The 17,199-nt window shown below is 37.4% G+C and overlaps 1 protein-coding gene across 3 annotated transcripts in view; it reads right to left on the bottom strand.

The window, feature by feature from the left end:
- Positions 1–17,199, bottom strand: part of lyst (lysosomal trafficking regulator) — a 74,465-nt gene that overhangs the window by 9,644 nt on the left and 47,622 nt on the right. For all 3 annotated transcript variants that reach the window (XR_008633309.1, XM_055162362.1, XM_055162363.1), the window contains exons 27-46: positions 16,506–16,658; positions 14,318–14,509; positions 13,399–13,610; positions 12,709–12,918; positions 12,130–12,306; positions 11,980–12,056; positions 11,411–11,599; positions 10,859–11,004; positions 10,638–10,734; positions 10,018–10,079; positions 9,793–9,848; positions 8,484–8,636; positions 6,483–6,727; positions 5,856–5,922; positions 4,936–5,092; positions 3,636–3,776; positions 2,916–3,133; positions 2,183–2,413; positions 1,589–1,778; positions 574–710 (exon numbers count right to left, since the gene is read on the bottom strand). Coding sequence is in view for 2 of the 3 variants with exons in the window: in XM_055162362.1 (XP_055018337.1) it covers positions 574–710; positions 1,589–1,778; positions 2,183–2,413; positions 2,916–3,133; positions 3,636–3,776; positions 4,936–5,092; positions 5,856–5,922; positions 6,483–6,727; positions 8,484–8,636; positions 9,793–9,848; positions 10,018–10,079; positions 10,638–10,734; positions 10,859–11,004; positions 11,411–11,599; positions 11,980–12,056; positions 12,130–12,306; positions 12,709–12,918; positions 13,399–13,610; positions 14,318–14,509; positions 16,506–16,658 (3,110 nt within the window). In the remaining variant the exon portion in view is untranslated. The remainder of the gene's footprint in view (positions 1–573; positions 711–1,588; positions 1,779–2,182; positions 2,414–2,915; positions 3,134–3,635; positions 3,777–4,935; positions 5,093–5,855; positions 5,923–6,482; positions 6,728–8,483; positions 8,637–9,792; positions 9,849–10,017; positions 10,080–10,637; positions 10,735–10,858; positions 11,005–11,410; positions 11,600–11,979; positions 12,057–12,129; positions 12,307–12,708; positions 12,919–13,398; positions 13,611–14,317; positions 14,510–16,505; positions 16,659–17,199) is intronic.

The following is a 17,199-nucleotide window of genomic DNA, read 5'->3' as shown; positions in this document are numbered from 1 at the left end:
TTCTAAGCCGTTCTTATCAACACTCCTTGCAAATACATTGTACTTATCAGCGCTAAACTTGAGTGGTGCTTACAATAAACATAAACAAAACACTTGTCCTATTCTAAGGCTTGCTGTATTAGCAAGAGAACAAAGTCATGGAGGATTTACAAGTGAAAATGTGAAATATATACATTCATATACCTTTTTTGATAGATCAGAAAGACCCCTGTCCAAATTAAGATACAAGTTAACACTTTATAATAACTTCTAATAGTTTTAATAAAGCCTTAATAAAGACTTAACTGATAAGGACTTTTTTTTTTTTATTAAGAGTAAGAGTAATTCAGGTTTAATAACTACTTAATTACTTTATTAATACTCTAACTCTGTTCTTAGTTTAGTATACTTTAGTTTAATTTGTTCATTATGAACCAAGTCTTTTTTTCATGCTTCATTAAGTCTAACTATGGTGCAGCTATAAATTAACTGTACCTGATTTGTTTCAAGTCACATCATATTTTATTCCCATCTCTCCCTTTGTGTTGAGCTACATCATCGGTTATAATAACATAACGCATTTTCAATAATTACCAGGTGAAGTGGGGAGCACTGGATAAAGTTGATGGGTGGTTCACTCTGTTTGCTCTTCAGCCTCAGTATATTGTCTGCGTAGCCCCAGCTCAGTATGGCAGACCACTGGATGTCTGTACTGTGCATGCTCCGGACCCCTTTAAAGAGAAAAACAAAACAATGTTACTTAACACAACAGCAAAATCAGGATAGACTTTATAATGAATACACCTTAATCAGCCTTAAAGAACACATATTGTGCTTGGGCCTGCTATATAATTATAATCTACGACAGCTGTGGACCGCTGTGTTATAATTTGCACATTTTAAATTGCAATATTCACGTAAAACAATAATAAAAGAAAAACATCTGCTGACTTCCATGTTAGAAAACCGCAGCGCCCAATGGGAGCAGATATTGAAAGTCATTACAATAAACAACACGCTACAGAGCCATGGATTTTTATTTAACTTGTACTAAAATTACGATGTGATGCTGAAAAATCATAGTGTATCAATGATTAAGAAAATATAATTGGAGAACAAAGTAAGTACAGATTAAAAAATTGAGCACAGAGCAGTGGCTGTATGTTTTATTACCGATAATATGTTTGTTATTATAAAGTATTACCCCAAAACTTAACTTATCTTCTTAACATTTAAATGGTAGTAGCAGTAGATAAAATTATTTGAGTATTGAGTGTAGATTATTTTTATCTAGATGATTAGATTATTCAAGATACATCTGATTTCTCTCTATACATTTGGCCAATGAGATAAGAGAGAGAAAGATAGAGAGCAATAATTTGAGCAAGATACTTTATTGATCCAGAGGGAAATTCAAGTTTTGCAGCAGCAAACTGTTGCCTTTGATGTTGCTGCAACATTTCCGCTGTGCGTCTCAGTCGCAAAGCAGAATGCAATTTTACAGCTTTTGTAGTGTGGTCGGATAAAGAGCAACATAGTGCAGGTTAAACATTGGATCTGATTTTATTGATTGCTAGCATAACATCTTGAGGCTCAGTGGAGGTCTTACCCTGCTCCTTGCTGTAGATCATCATGAGGCAGAACTTGCGGGACAGTCCACAGATGGCGCGGGTGGGCAGGGCGAGCAGGGACCCAAAGCGCTCCCCGTGAGGCTGGCTGAAGCACACCACAGGGTCAGGGGCACTGGGCGACCCCACGTACTCCCCCCATTTCAGCCCTTTGATCCAGGGAAGAGGGCTCTGTGGGAATAAACCGACTGGATAAGAAACTGGACATTTACTGGCATTATATTGCAGAATGTTATATAACGCCAGACTGTAGTTTAAGAAGTAGCCTGCACTAGATTGTTTTAGCTTTCTTTTATTTGTACATTTATTTGTCTACCTTGTGCTATTCTTAGAGTAACTGTGTCTGTAAAAATATATTCACTATTAACTATAAATCCTTATGGACCAAATTAACCATTTCAGTAAAATTAAGTGGGTTCAATATTCCAAGATACACTAGTTTGTTTCTAATACCAACTATAGCATAACATAAAATAGTTAAGAATAAAGACTGAGTTACTACCATGAACAATGCTAAATGGTTCCTCATCAACTGTGCTAAATTATCTCGGCAGTGGCCAGAGCGGCGTTCTTACCGGGCACACAATCTCTTTGGCCTGCTCCCTGGTCTCTCTGAAGGCCAGCTGCACCAGCAGGCCCATGGCAGCGGGCAGCTCCCCTTCCATTATGAGCCTGGTCCCGGCGCGGCTGATGTGGGACGCACTGAAGAGCTGTCTGGGCGTCTGGCCGTATGTTTTGATCATGGTTTCCAAGGCACGACGCTGCACTGGATCCTCCACTGCCGACACGTCCACGCCAAAATAAGTCTGCCAAACAACAAATCATCAGAAAACTCTAACTAAAGGAGTGCTTTCTGAAACTGTAAGGACTACACACACACACATAATCATACTCATACTTTGAAAATCACACTGTTCACACTTGTGCTGGTTTGGTGATTGCACTGTTGTAGTCCTGGTTTAGTTTTGATCTAGTCTGGGTTTTATTTCCAGTTCAGTTGCAATTTATTCTGAGTTTAGACAGGGTTTGTGTGCAAGTGTGAACGCAGCCACAATATCTTTTATGACTAAGACAGCTGCATTACATAATTTATGATTTTTATCAATAATACACTTAATCCAAACATTTTTTATGTAGAAGCCTTGAGTCACAATAATTCAACCTTGATCAGATTAAAAATACACAATAGAAATAATGGTATGACTAGATCACTAATCAGAAAAATGCTGACTAGTCAACTACTAAAGTATTGGTTAGTTGTAGTCTTTGTCTTTTCATAATATTCAGTGCAGAAGCTGGGATCCTTACAGCTGGGTGGAATACATTGATGGCTTGTACAGCAGCTTTTCCTTTCTGCTTGAGGCCGAACACTAAGTCGATCCACTGGCACAGCGTCTGGGACACGTGCTCCGACTCCAGAGCCTGGCGGTGGATCAAGATGAATAGTCGAGGGTCATTGCGCGCCCAGGGGGGTAGGTTTACGTGATTGACCCTCTCCCCGTTCTGACGGACTCCAAAGTCAAAACCTGAGGGAGAAATGAGACCGTAAATTAATTCTGTAAATGTGCCAGTATCATCTATGCAGCTTGTTTCCATTTGTAGCCATTGGGCGAGGTGGAACATGTAAAAACAGAATGTACCAAAACTGCACAAAAAGTATTGCATTGTATTCTATTGTGGTGAAAGATAAACGGTACACTACGTCACTTTTCAGCTGTTTGTCTGCATGGAGATGTTATTGCTTTTCCTGGAATGTTCCACAGAATTTACATTTTACTTTTATTGGTCCAAAATACCTTACAAGCATGCATTCTTCTTCTGATCAGTGTCTCCTCATCGCAGAGCTGACCTATAACCTGATGAATTACCCCTTTGTCACCATGGAGTTGGATAAGTTTAATGCCGTAGATTTTTGAGGTAAATCAATAACATCTCAAAGGAGTCTCTAGTGGGGGTGGACTCTATACCTGAAAAGTTGCACAGTGCACCTTTAGCTTGTTAGCCGATTACACTTCACAGTAAGACTACCTTCTCTGTTGACGAGGAACTCTGGGAGGTAGAAGAATTCCGGGATGAGCTCCTTGACGTCGGTCATGGACTCGTAGGACGACAGGCGCCACGTGGTGTTCATGGAGTGGAAAGTACGGTCGGGAATATCAAAGCTCTGATCTGAACCGGGAACAAAGACACAATATTAAAGATTCACCCACTGTCTGATAATTGCCCCTTTTAAGACCTCTGCACACACCCTGAATATATTCCTGAAATGATAAAAAGACGTCCCAGAAGATCAAGGAGACTTAAAGACGATTGAAATACTAATTAATCTGATGGGAGTTTTAATAGAAAGGGCAAGGGCGGATCAGAGGTAACACTTTTAAAAGAATAAGTAGGTGTTCTGAGGGCAAGTGACATAATGTGGTATTGGAGATTCAAATATTTAGCATTTGGTGCTAAAAGCCCCCCTCAAAATGGAGGCAGGTGGCACTCACTGCAGCTAAAAGCTTTTTGGAGGTCTATGGTAATTGCCTGCTATTAAAAACCCACAAAAGACCACCCAGTTGACACAGGTATAAGTATACTCAAAAACATCATAAAAAAAGATGAAAAAACAGGACTAACCAAGGCTGAGATAAATTATGCAAAATGCATTAAGAAATAAGCACACGAACAGTGAAACAGACCAGTCTAAGATGAACCTAAACAAAGCTAAGTTAACAAGTTGTAAACCTTGACTAAATTAGGACAAACCTGAGACTTAAAAAGAGCTAAACCAGGAAAAAACTGAGACTAAACTCAGTACTCATGTACTCATGACTAATGTAGGGCTGAACCAAGACTGAACCAGGACTGAGCAAGTACAGTACAGACATAGGACTAAACCAGTACTGGACCAGAACTGGACCAGTGCCAAACCGGGACTGACAAAATTTCTAAACTTTTCCATGACTTTTCCATGACCTTAAGTGAATTTTCCATGACTTTACGGCACCTACATATGTAGAATTGATCAGACTTTTAGGGTTAAATATGACATGTTAACCCTTTCCACTCACCTTATGGTTAGTTTTTTTTAACATTAAAAATATTGTCAGTGCATTTATTGTCACCTCTTTTAAACAAAAGACGCATATGTTCGGAAATAATCATAATAGCCTAATGAAAACTTAACAGAACGCTGTAGTTGCGTGAAAGAGATACTAAAATTCCATGACTTTCCAGGCCTGGAAGATGACATTTTCAATTTCCATGACATTTTCATTACTGTGGGAACCCTGAGGACTGAACCAGGGCAAACCAGGAAAAGCACTGATTAAGTTTAACTCACCTTGATAGGCCAGGAACATTTTGGTGAAAGGGGGCATTCGGACCAGGAAGTGTAGAACGGTGCCACTGTTGGAGTAGTGCGAGCCGTAGTGGTAGGGCTGCACCGGGGGCATGGGGTCATCCTCACGAATACCCTTTTTGTACTCCTCCTCAAGATACTGCACAAGAGAGAGACAGAGAGACAGAGAACGAGTGTTATGTTTTAGGCCCCATGAAGTTTGAATATTGTAAACCAAATGTAGATATGTAAAATAATCATGTCATATTAAAGGTATACTGTGTGATGTTTCTGATAAAGGGTTTGCCACATGCTTGTCTCCATGGAGATATTACTTCTCTGCACAAAATGTTCCACAGTATTGTATTGATCTTATCTATTTCCATGGACAAATGCAGGTAGCAAAGTTAACGGTCAGATTTGTAAGAAAACACGTCATTAAGGTATTTTCAAGCAATAAAACCATCGGTAATGAAACAAACGATTTGTAAATAAGTTTAATGCTATATGATGGAATGATGGCAAAACAACAAGGCTCACCCACCTCCAACCAGAAAAGTTACACAGTAAACCTTTATCTATGGCAACAAAAACGTCAATTAAGAGTGCTAAACTTGACACTGACAACAGACACATGAGGGGAAATAATTGTGTGTCAGTGTTTGTAACTAGATGAGTAGGAATATTTAGATATACAGATTTATAGCCCAGCCCCATTTGGTTCTAGCGAAGTCACTGCAGCCAATTTAAATCCACAGTAAAATATCAACGGTAAAACATAAATGAGACGTCAAGAACCAAATACATAATTTAGTGCCTGTGACTTGCGGCGTCATGTAAACGAATAGTGCTGTGGCTGCCAGATAGAAGGTAATCTAACATTGTGTGTGTACCATTTCATTAAATCAAGCAAGAAGACTTACTCTATAATTATCCACATAGCGATCCTCTTTCTCCTTTGACTGAACAGCAATAGGTTTGACCAGGTTCCTGCAAAGAAATACACTCATGTGAACCAAGAAGTTTCATCAGTAATAAAACTAACTGCCCTTGGTTCTTCTGTGGGTTTTAGGCACACATTTTTATGGAAAAAAATTAAGATACTTTTTATGCCCCTAAACAAACGTACAATGGTTTCCAAGATAAAGTAAAATAATACTAAGACAGAACCAGGATTTAACAAAGAAAAAGTAGATTCTGGATTCTGAACAAAAACTTGGAACATGGATAAAATATTAACAAAAAAGTAATTTAAAGTCTGAACCTCACAATCAAACCAGGGTTGTATGATTTTGGAAAAAATGTGGATGTGATTGTGATTAGATACGTTTAAAAAGTTTAGAGTGCACAATTTAAACAACTCCAGGAGCATTAACATTTGAGAGAAGACTGAAAAATCCCATGCATTTCAGAATATGTTTGTAGGTCTACAGGACAAGATTTTAAGGAGATTTTAAGGCTTTTGCAGAGGACATTGATTCTATTATCTATAATGCAGCCTTTGCAATTTGCGATTTTGCTTTGATTGTGACATATTGTGCAGTCCTGACCTGTAGATGGTTGGATCCTGCAGGTCCAGCGTCTCACTGGTGTAGTCTCTCAGAATGAAAGGGAACACAGGGTACTGCATGAGGTCATTGAAGGAGCGCCCTGCGTGTTTGTTGAGGTGAGTGAGGTACTCGAAGTTGGAGATCTGTCCGGACCCCCACAGCTGAGTGAGGGCCGTGATGTTCCCGTGTTCAAGCAGGTTTGGGAGGTCAGAGGTGAGGATGTTGTGGTACACGTCGTCACGGAACTACAAATAAGAAACAAGAATAATATAATGTAATGCTTTTTGGGTTTTTTTTCTGCATGTTGGCCTGGTAGGATTTAATGATAAGCAGTGTAAAATGCAGGTGAAGACATTTTAATTACAAATATAATGATATCCTAAGTTTGCTCTGGTATTATCTTGTCTGATTATTTTGGTCAATATTGAAATCACGCCTATTCAAATGACTATTTTTTAGTTACACAATGCATTTATTCAACCTTTCTCTCTCCCCCCCAAAAAACAAACACTTTGTAATTGATAATTTACACAAAACTTTCAAATTGAAAATAAATATAGGCTACAAATATGTATCTTCGAGCAGTTTTGCAATGTATAAACAAAAAATTAATAAAATATACTCTGAACCTGAAATAAGGTTATAGAATAATAAGGCATAGAAAAACATAAATGTATCAAAATAAACTCTATATCCAGCTGTTTTGCAATCTATATTTAAAAACATAAATAAATATATGTATTTTGATTTTAAAAATCCCAAAATAAACTTTGTTAAGCTTTCGTTTCAACTCGATTATATGAGTTTGGAGATAATTTGACACACAAAATTTAAATCGCGATCAAAATTTGATTAATTGCACAGCCTTACTAAGGGGCTTAACAAAAGCTGTAATTGATTAAATACAAGATAGATATGTTTAATGCCAACTTTCAAGGCAAAGCAGTAACATGGATCTTTACCTTTATGACCAAGTCAAGTGGCACACCTATGCCAGAAAAGTTACATTATGCCCCCAGCCATTACAGATACCATTTGTAATTAGATTAGGTGACCTGCCCCTGGTGTATTCTCACAGATCACCACAAGATGCAATCTATGTTACTGCAGTCAGATAGTTGCCAGCTTTGGTCTGACAGAAAAATATCATAGGGTACAGGTGAGGCTGAACAAAGGACAGGTGAGAGGACGGAGGAACAGGTTTCATATCTGCCATCTACTGGTGAAAAAAAATCAAATAAACACGCAGATAGTGACTTTAAAATGTAGCTTTTGACACAGGGCATAGGTCAAAATAATAGAGTTGTTATTAGAGTGTTAATTAGCAGTAAATTCTTCATAATGGCTGAATCTAAACAATGCCTCATGGTTTATGCAGTCATCTTTGCTTTGGGCCATTCCACGGCAACAAAATAGTAAAATTACTGCTTAGAAATTTGCAATTCAATATAATGCATGAATGTATAACAGATAATAGAGATACCTTCATCTAAATCTTTGTAAAATCTTGATCCAGGAAACTAGTCATTTATTCCTCAGCCCATTGGTAAATTCAGCTGAAAATCTAATCAGAATATGGTAATTTTTTTTTATCTTTCTAAAGGACAAAGAAGCCACAACAAATCTAACACAGGCTTAATGAATGTAATATAGTGGATAAAAAAAGCTTAACAATATGAACTATTAGTCATTAAAATTTTTAGCATTCCCCTCGTACAAAAATACAAGCCATTTTTCTTTCATTCTCTTCCAGTCTGATTATCTTGACTCATGCTTTTCCAGCCTCTGTGGAGCTTTTTATCTGGTAGTTTTTTCAAAATCACATATTTTCCATTCACCCATATTTCCATATTTCATTACCGCAGAGAATAGCTTGTTTGTAGCACCTGCCCATTTCAAGGAAAACCAATTTTGTCTTTTTGGCAGAACTAAATTAAAATATCTGCAATAGTAATTTTTCAACCCACAAACAATTTGAATAATAATTTGTTTTTACCATACCTTGGTGGTGTCAAATGCTAACAGTAGGGTCCGGCCGTTGGTCAGGAATATTTCGACTGCGTTGTCTCGGAGTTGCCACCAGCGTTTGTGCACTTCTTTGATCTCTTCATACGTCCAGGAAAAAGATGGGGCTTCAGTCTCGCCATGAAGGCTCTGTTCAAAACAAAATACAAGTGTAACAGGTGGCTGGGGTTTTACACAGCAAATATAAAGTTATGCAATAGAAAACTAAGACAATCAAGACAACACATGGGATGTAGCAAAAGTAGCTCTGATTTCTAAAATTTCAGTCAATATGCTGTTACATTTAGCGATAAAACTGAGATAAATTTAAACTCTGAGTTAAATACAACAAATCATATTTTAGCCCATGGAACTTACAGAATAACTGTGACCTTCAGTTATATTTATATATGTAAGTGTATTTATAAACCAATAGGTATAAATATTAACATGGACATGGTCACTGTGTGTGTGTGTGTGTGTGTGTATGAACATCGACGTATATTGGATTGTGTTCAGTATTGTGTATGTGTATACTAAAAGATTTAGGGACATTTTCTTTCCTGCACTCAAAAGATGAGTTTTGTGTTGTTTTCTGTAAACAGTTCTGCCGTCTTGTATTATGTTCTATATGTTAATAGGGTTAGGCAAAATAAGTGTTAAACTTCAGCCTAAACCGCTTTGGTCTGTAGAATAACCTTACTGCATAATTTTTTTTGTGTTAAATCACTGTAATATGATGTATGATAATGTTAAATGACTGAAGAAAATAAACTAAAAAAACTAAAAATAAAAAAAATAAATAAAATAAACTAACTAAATTACATAATCATCCACACGCAAACCAAGCACAAGTAATATATATATATTTTTTCTTTTAATCAAAACTCCAAACAAATGCAGTTAGATACCCCAAGGTTTTCAAAAGATAAATTGGCCACACTTCTAAAAATCATTATACATAAGTGACCCTGCACAGACAATTCATAAAAAGTAAAAAAATTTAACCATAACTTTCTAAGGTGTGGCAGAAAACAAAGCAAAGATAAATAACCAACCAATGAACAATTATTTCAGTAGTTAACTATTTCTTCTTATTATTAAGTATTTCTTTAATTGCCTAAGGTTTATTTTTGATTTGCTAATGCTGCTGTTTTGGTTGTACGTCTTTTGGCATGTGTTTTAGTGTCCTTTAAGGTCCAGATGACAGTTTTCAAAATATGATTACAATGATTTGAATAGTCCATTCAAACCAGTGCTATCAAAAGCATGACTTTATAGATTTATGTCTTAAGATTAGTATTACCTGATTGTCATGGGCATCTGATACATTATCCTCCACAAAGTACATGCCAGACTTCCCTGTGAGGCAAAAGAGAGAGATTTGATGAACTAAGATTTAGACAAACAGAGCTGTCCCTTAGTCCCTCAGAATAAAAACACTTCTATGGGAGAAAAGTGGCTGTAATCTCCTCTAATGGCTGACACAGTATAACTCTGGTCCTTTGGTTTATTATGTGCAGAGTCTTACCCAGAAGCAGCTCCCCCGCAGTCTCTCTGGAGGGGGCGACACTAATGCAGCGCCTGGTGAACCTGCCGACACAAAAAGATCTGTTTTATAAGAGAAAATAGAAAAGTACAAACCACCGTGGAGGGAGCACCAGTTTATAAGACATTTATATTCCTCCTGTCGCCTCTTCCAGACCAGAATATAAAGACACATACAGATCAGGTAAAACATTATGACAGCCTGTCTATAGAGATGGGCATCGTCTACAAGATGGCACTTACATGGCAGTTTTAAAGGTATGCGATATAAAATAGTGAGAGCATTGTCAATAATAGTAAAACTTAGGGATGAACCAACACCAGTGTAGGAATAGATGTCACTTATTCAAACATTACTGAACTGCAGAATGGCATATGATTGCTTGAGGTTGGCAGTGAAGTATTGCTAATCATGCTCTTATTATATATATTGTCCAAATAAAAGTGATATGTTCAAAAGCTGATGATGTTGGTGGTCGTTATGGCTGATCTGTGTACTTTCTCATCTTCTTACAAAACAGGCAAGAAATGGATTAAATATAAAAAACAGACAGACAGAGGTAGACAATATTTACAAAGACAAAATAAGAAATATATTTGTACCTGATGGGTTCACTTGTGGCTTTGTCCTTCACGGTGGAGGAGAAAGAGGAGTGTGTCTTTTCCTCAAATAAAAACGAAAGAGGGGACTTGACGGGGTCTAAAACACAGTGCTAGAGTTACTCAAGGTGACACAAGAATAAATGTACCTCACAGAGTCAAGCAGACAGGTCTCCAGGCATCATAATAAGAGTACTTCACAGAGTATATAACCCTAGATGCACCTTCAGGTTTGCGTCGGTCGCTGAGCAGGTATTTGTTGGGGATGGTGAGGTAGCATCTCTGCAGCCGGCGCCGCTCTCGGTTTGGGCCCTCGGTCGGGTCGAGCTGCCAGGACGTGGGGTAAGAGGTTGGGTCGTACCATACAGCTCTAGAAAATAAAAAAATAAAACATATTATTTTTGTCATGTTGTGAAGCACCGTTTGAGTTTTTTTTTTTTTGAAAATAAAATAATAAATTAAGACTGGGCAATAAAAATGTCAAATGATTTATTTCCTCATATTGATCAATTTCAATTTAGATTTGATCTAAATGTCAGAATGTAAAAAATGTGTTTGAGTATTGATTTTACAACACATAAACAATTCAGACTTTTAATCAATGAGATTAAACACAATAAAACTGTCACCTTATTTCCTCAAACCACATGTTTTTTTCTGACAGAGGGTTGTTGTATACCATAACATTGATGATTAGACATGATGCAAAATAGAAAAACTATTTCTGCTTAAAGCCCCTGCAGTACAGAATCCAGTACTAAAAGTAAAATTCCCACCGGTCGTGTGTGTGTTGCTGCACCAGCTCCTGCCAGTGTCTGCTGGCGCTCAGGTCGGTCTTATAGAGGCCCCTGATGTGCTGGATCACCTTCTTCATCTCCATGCCCTGACGCAGAGACACGTTCTGAGTGATATCAGCCGCAATCTTTGAAATGTCCTTAGACTTCCCATCCAGCCTCTGGATAAGACTGTAGCAAACAAATAAGAATTGGGTTAGAATGACCTTGCCATTATACAAAAAAAAATCTGTATTACTTTTGAAAAACTATGATCTTATCAAAATAGTCAGGAATTTCAAGCTCATTTAATAAAGTTCTTAACTGATATTCAGAAATTATTGATAAATTAAATCTGTTTAATTTCTGAAGATTTCAAATTATGTTTTAACTAAGCAATATATTTGAGATGGAGAAGAGGAAAAAGCATCTGATTTGCAAAGCTGACATCTGTACTCAGTGTTTACTTGTCACATCTCAAGTGAATCAATGAACATTTGCATGTGTCTAAAAATTAATCATCTTAATTTTAAAGGTTTATTACTAGTCAAAGGTGATAAACAATTACTTACTTTTTCTGGGAACTGGCCATTTTCTTTTCCCAGGCAACTTTGCTTGTTTTCTCTTCTGCTTCGTACTTGAATTTTTCCTGTTTAAATAAAGGCTCCATTATTGACACATGTAAAACTTATGTAACATGTTTACAGTGGTTGTTGTCTAACCTCCTTTATGGCCTTGAGTAAGTCTTTCTTATGTGGAGAGTTGGGAGGGATACAGCGATGACCACAGAGCTTCAGAGATGTCATGAAAACAGCCACTGCGTTTTGTTCATCTTTGGTTAAATTGTCTTTGTGATCGTGAAGCATCTCGTAAAGGTACAACGACAACTTTGGACCATGCTGAAAAACAGAAAGCAGACATGAAATCAAAGTATTAACTAAATCAATTAAAGTTGGGCTGGGGAAATAAACAAATGTGTTTACTTTCTTATTTTGAGCAATTTGAAAAAGCTAAGAGCCTAAGAGCTGAAAGAGTGTTAGAAAACTAGTTATTGCAGTTTCATAAATATTAACATGAAAATAACTTGGCACAGAACAAGCAGAAAATTAACCAAAATACGGTATAGCAAGTCTATGTGACAATACAAGCTTAAACTATGGGGCACTATGTAACTTTTAAGGTTGCTGCTGCTATTGGTTTGCCTCGAATGTTTGGCATGCATTTTTTTTTTCAATAAAATATCTAACCAACTTTAAGCACAGAACCATTAGCCAAACAAACCAACTTCTTCATTTACTTACCTCTAGACCAGGACTGAGACTCTCTTTGAGGATGTCCAAATGTCTGTGATCAAACACAAACTCTAGCGCCTCCTTTCTTTCAGACAGAGGTAGTGCAGGGCTGAGCGTGTGGACCAGCAGACGCCCGATTTGGACCCGAAAAGTGTCACGACAAGACCAAAGGATCCTCCTCCATTGGTGATGGGGGGCTCCACCTCGACCCGTGCTGCCCTGTTTAGAAATAGAGACGTTATGCTGTTTATTTACACATTTTGCTTAATTACTAAGGTTATAACCTGACCATCCATCTTAATTTTTAAAAATCTTGTCTTAGTGTCTTAATATTTTCAATAGTTTCATTTCCAAGGAGCAGGCCAAATGACCAAAATGCACTGCAAAAATATAAAATGATAAATACATTCATCATGATTTCAGCAGCTTTTACTTGTAAAGAAAGTAAACTAACTTCCATGGCTTACTTGACTACATTTAAGTAAATTTCATGTTTTCAGTTTTGTAGCAATAACATCATGAAGTACTTTGGCTATAAACATACTAATGAAATAATGTTTCTAATAGATTCTCCAGACTAAGATCTCCTTCAGAGCACCCAAATGACATTGAAGGATGGATCAAAATACAAAGAGCAAAATTCCCCCCATGATCAATAAACTGCACTTTATCCTTGGCTGTATGAACCTAAAGTCTTACCAGGCCGATTTTGATGCCGTCCATCATCAGTTTGAGTATATCCTTCTGCAGGCTCTTCTTGCTGGCGGGTGGGAGGGTGAAGGGGGTGGGGGAATGAGGGACAGAGGAGGGGCCGCTCTCGTCTGGAGCCGTGTCTCCGTGTTCAGGGGTGTAGAGCTGGTGGTCCGGGGAGTCAGGGATATTCAACAGGTCAAACAAGTCCTGACTGACATCTGAGAAAAAAAAGCAAGAAAGAGGATAAGACCAGATACAGTATGTCCCACCTATACATGCAGATCTAATATTACAATATAACCAATTTTGAATTTGCATCCCACACATCATGGTGACAGTACAGCTTGTACTGAATGAAAAATGCCAAAATTTGTCTAATAATTTGAATAAACTTTTTCCTGTTGTTCAAATTTTTTGGAATGTTATCGCTACAACCTTCAATTTATTTTCCATTAACTTGCCGGTCGATATGACTAAAAATTAAACATGCTGTTGCTCATATTAATCAATTCTGATTAACTGAACGTAACCAATTAAGATTTCATTTATTCCTGCAAACTATGAACCAAACAGCATGCTTTTACTGACAGAGAACCGACTGTTTACCTTTCCCTTGAAAGGACCCAAGCTAATCATTGACAAATATAAATGACTGAATCTTGATCTGGATTCAAATGTGATTAATTGCAACACCCTAATTCTCAGTGTTTTCTCATTGAACATAAAAGTACACAGAAAAATTACAGAAGAAAGCTTTTTAACAAACACAATTCACAATTCAGACAACAAAATAAACCAAAATTGTATAAAGAAACCCTTCAAGTTGTGCCTGGCTTTAAACTGGAGCTACATTTGGACTAAGCTGCAGTCATAATTTGAATTCCTAACCACACAGAGCTGGAGCAAAGAGTGGGCAGATTTGTACCGTGGTAAATGAGTCTGTTGACGGCCAGCACCACGATCCTCTGAAGTCTCTGGACAAACTCGGTCTCACTGGCTCGGATTGGGTTTTCCTGGCTCATCCTCCTCTGCATCATCTGGTGCAGCTCGTCACTGGCCACAGAGCGCATCCGCATCAACAGGGAGTCGACTTGGGCAAGAGAGAAGCGCCGCCGGCCTGCGAAAATACAACAATATGTGGGTAATTCACAGAAGAAACACAAGATAACACACTAACTGATTTGAGTAATTCATGCAAGTTTAGAGCAAGTTTAATCAGATGGACCATTGACTAGTGAATGTGATTCACTGATCAGAAAACCATCTGTGCTGAAATGCTTAACAGTTGTTTGGTTAAGCATTTGCAAAAGTACACACAAAAAACACACAAAACAGTAGATGTTCTCATGTACTGGGCAGGTTAACTAGAGATCTAGAAAATGTAGGTATCAAAGAAGTATATACTGATTAACCAAAATATAAATCTAACATGCCAAAGTAGTAGAAGAAGAAAGAATTATACTGCTACATAAGGTCTAAACAGGGATAAAAAGCAACACATTTTTAACAACAACAATTTGTAAGTAAGTATATTAATTCAGTGATTAACTACAAAACCAGGAGCTCTCTAATGAGAAACAAAACCACATCTAAACAGCAAAGTATAGTTCTGCACTGACTTAACGCACACTGCCACCGTAGCCTTATCGCCGTCGATTTTGATTTATGAATCTGCGTCTAGGTCTATGTGCCACGAAGTAATTCACCGCCACAACGCTAGTGTATACCAGGGGTCGGCAACCTTACATACTCAAAGAGCCATTTGGACAGTCTCCCACAGAAAAGAAAACATCCGGAGCCACAAAACCCTTTTGACATCTAAAATGAGGATAACACTCCATATTTTTTTTTTTTTTTACCTGTATGCAATGTATAAAAGATTATACTCTGTTTCCTTTATGAAATCAGTGAAATGTTACAGAGAATATATTCATATATACAGAAAATGTGGTCTAAACTAGTGTCTCTAAACCTTTTACACAAGTATCACCTGATCTAAATCAAGAATATAACAGGACTATTCCAGGGTCAAACCAGGTCTAAAAGTGGAGTACATCATTTCCACTGTCATTCTAGACAAGACATTTTCCAAGGGAGGACAAAAAGCATATAAAATTAACTCTAAAACACCAACTCTTTGAAAATGCTAGCCACCGCTGTGATTAAGTCATTAAAAACACACACAAAAAATGCTCCAGTAGCACAACAGTGTACTGGGCAAGTTAACCCCAGAGGAGGGTGAGTCAGTGCACTGCAAAACAGTCAGACATGTCCCCGGTAAGAGGTCACTGTCCTGGGCTACCTGCGTCAGAGTGAAACATGTAGGACGGAGCACCCGAGGGTGAGGGGAGAGGGGAGTCCTGGGAGAGGAAGCTGAAAGAGGGAGACATGGGGATCTGGCCATAGGAGCAGTAGTGTTGCCGGGGGATACGGGGGATTATGGAGTCTTTGGGGTTGGATCCTTGAGTTTGGGATGAAGATGATGGACAAACAGGATGAGGTTAGACAATGAAATGGGAACATAAAAGACATGTACATGTGGAATTATATTACATAAAACTAGGGAGGAACAATGAGACACTATTGAAACTACATTATATGGTGCAATACATAACATTTCTGGTACTTTTCTATGGATAAATTGCCTATTGCTTCACCTAAAATGTTCCACAGTATGACAAAAAAGTTACATGTGTGTTTATTATTCATATTATTTATTTATACTTAGATCTTACTCATTTTAAATAAAGAAATACATTGAAGAGAGAAAAAAAAAAGTGTAGCTTGTTTTGTAGCCAGTGCAATTTCATAGTTTGGACTTGGTCATTACATTGTTGGCAGGATTAGCACTTTGGACTAAATTATTTTCCAATTATTATGCAAAAGGGAAATGACTTGAGAACAATAGTCAAGAGTCATGGCCAACACAAATCATTTTACTGCTCTAAGCTATTTTTATGATTGAAATAATAAAAAAGACAAGGATGAATCTAAACTACTGGCATATTTATGGTGACACTGCTTGCTGACACATTGAATAATATGCACTGTCATAATTCAAATACTAAAATAAAATAAAAATATAAAATAGAAGTATGATCATTATAACTTACCTGCGATGCTTTTTCGTTTCTGGTAGATGGCGTGGTGCGGCGAGCTGGGGGGGTTGATGGAGCTGCTGAGTTTTTGAGGCTCCTGATTGGCTGTCGTCTTGATAAACTCTATGGCCGACTGAAGGACCCGGAACTGCAGCGCCACAGCCATTTCTACAATTATTATAGAGATATTTATATTTAAAAAGGAACAAAAGGTAAAAAATAAACATAAAAAATGATGTATATTAACACTTAGAGGCTATTTTTAGAGCATTGTTTCCCAAAGACTGGGTAGTGACTCTCAGATGCAAGAGATTTTTTTTGGGTTGCCTTGTTACGATCTGCATGTAAGTCTGCAATATACAGTTCTGACACATGCTGAAATGTTAAGACATGTTAGGTATAATTTCTAATCTTTTGTTATTATTTCATTGACTATTTTTTGTTCCAATACTGCTGGTTCAATTGAATGTTGAAAAGAAAAAGAAATGGGCTACATGTAATGTCCAAATAGGCGACTTATGGATCCCTTTAATTGCTGCTTCAATTACTGTTTTTCTTTGCTTAAAATTTGAGTAATATTAATTGTTCAGAGAGACAGGATCACTCAGTCAACAATAAAATATCCTCATTAATGTTCAATAATGGTCAAATCCAACTTTATTTTGTGATTTACGAATAATGTCTATTGAATTGGGTCACGAAGATTTGT

Source organism: Boleophthalmus pectinirostris, unplaced genomic scaffold (genome assembly GCF_026225935.1).
Source record: "Boleophthalmus pectinirostris isolate CB_2022bp ecotype Guang Dong unplaced genomic scaffold, ASM2622593v1 HiC_scaffold_5, whole genome shotgun sequence".
NCBI classification, from domain to species: Eukaryota; Metazoa; Chordata; class Actinopteri; order Gobiiformes; family Gobiidae; genus Boleophthalmus; species Boleophthalmus pectinirostris.
The sequence above is the reverse complement of the archived record's forward strand: the minus strand, read 5'-3'. Positions and strand labels throughout refer to the sequence as shown.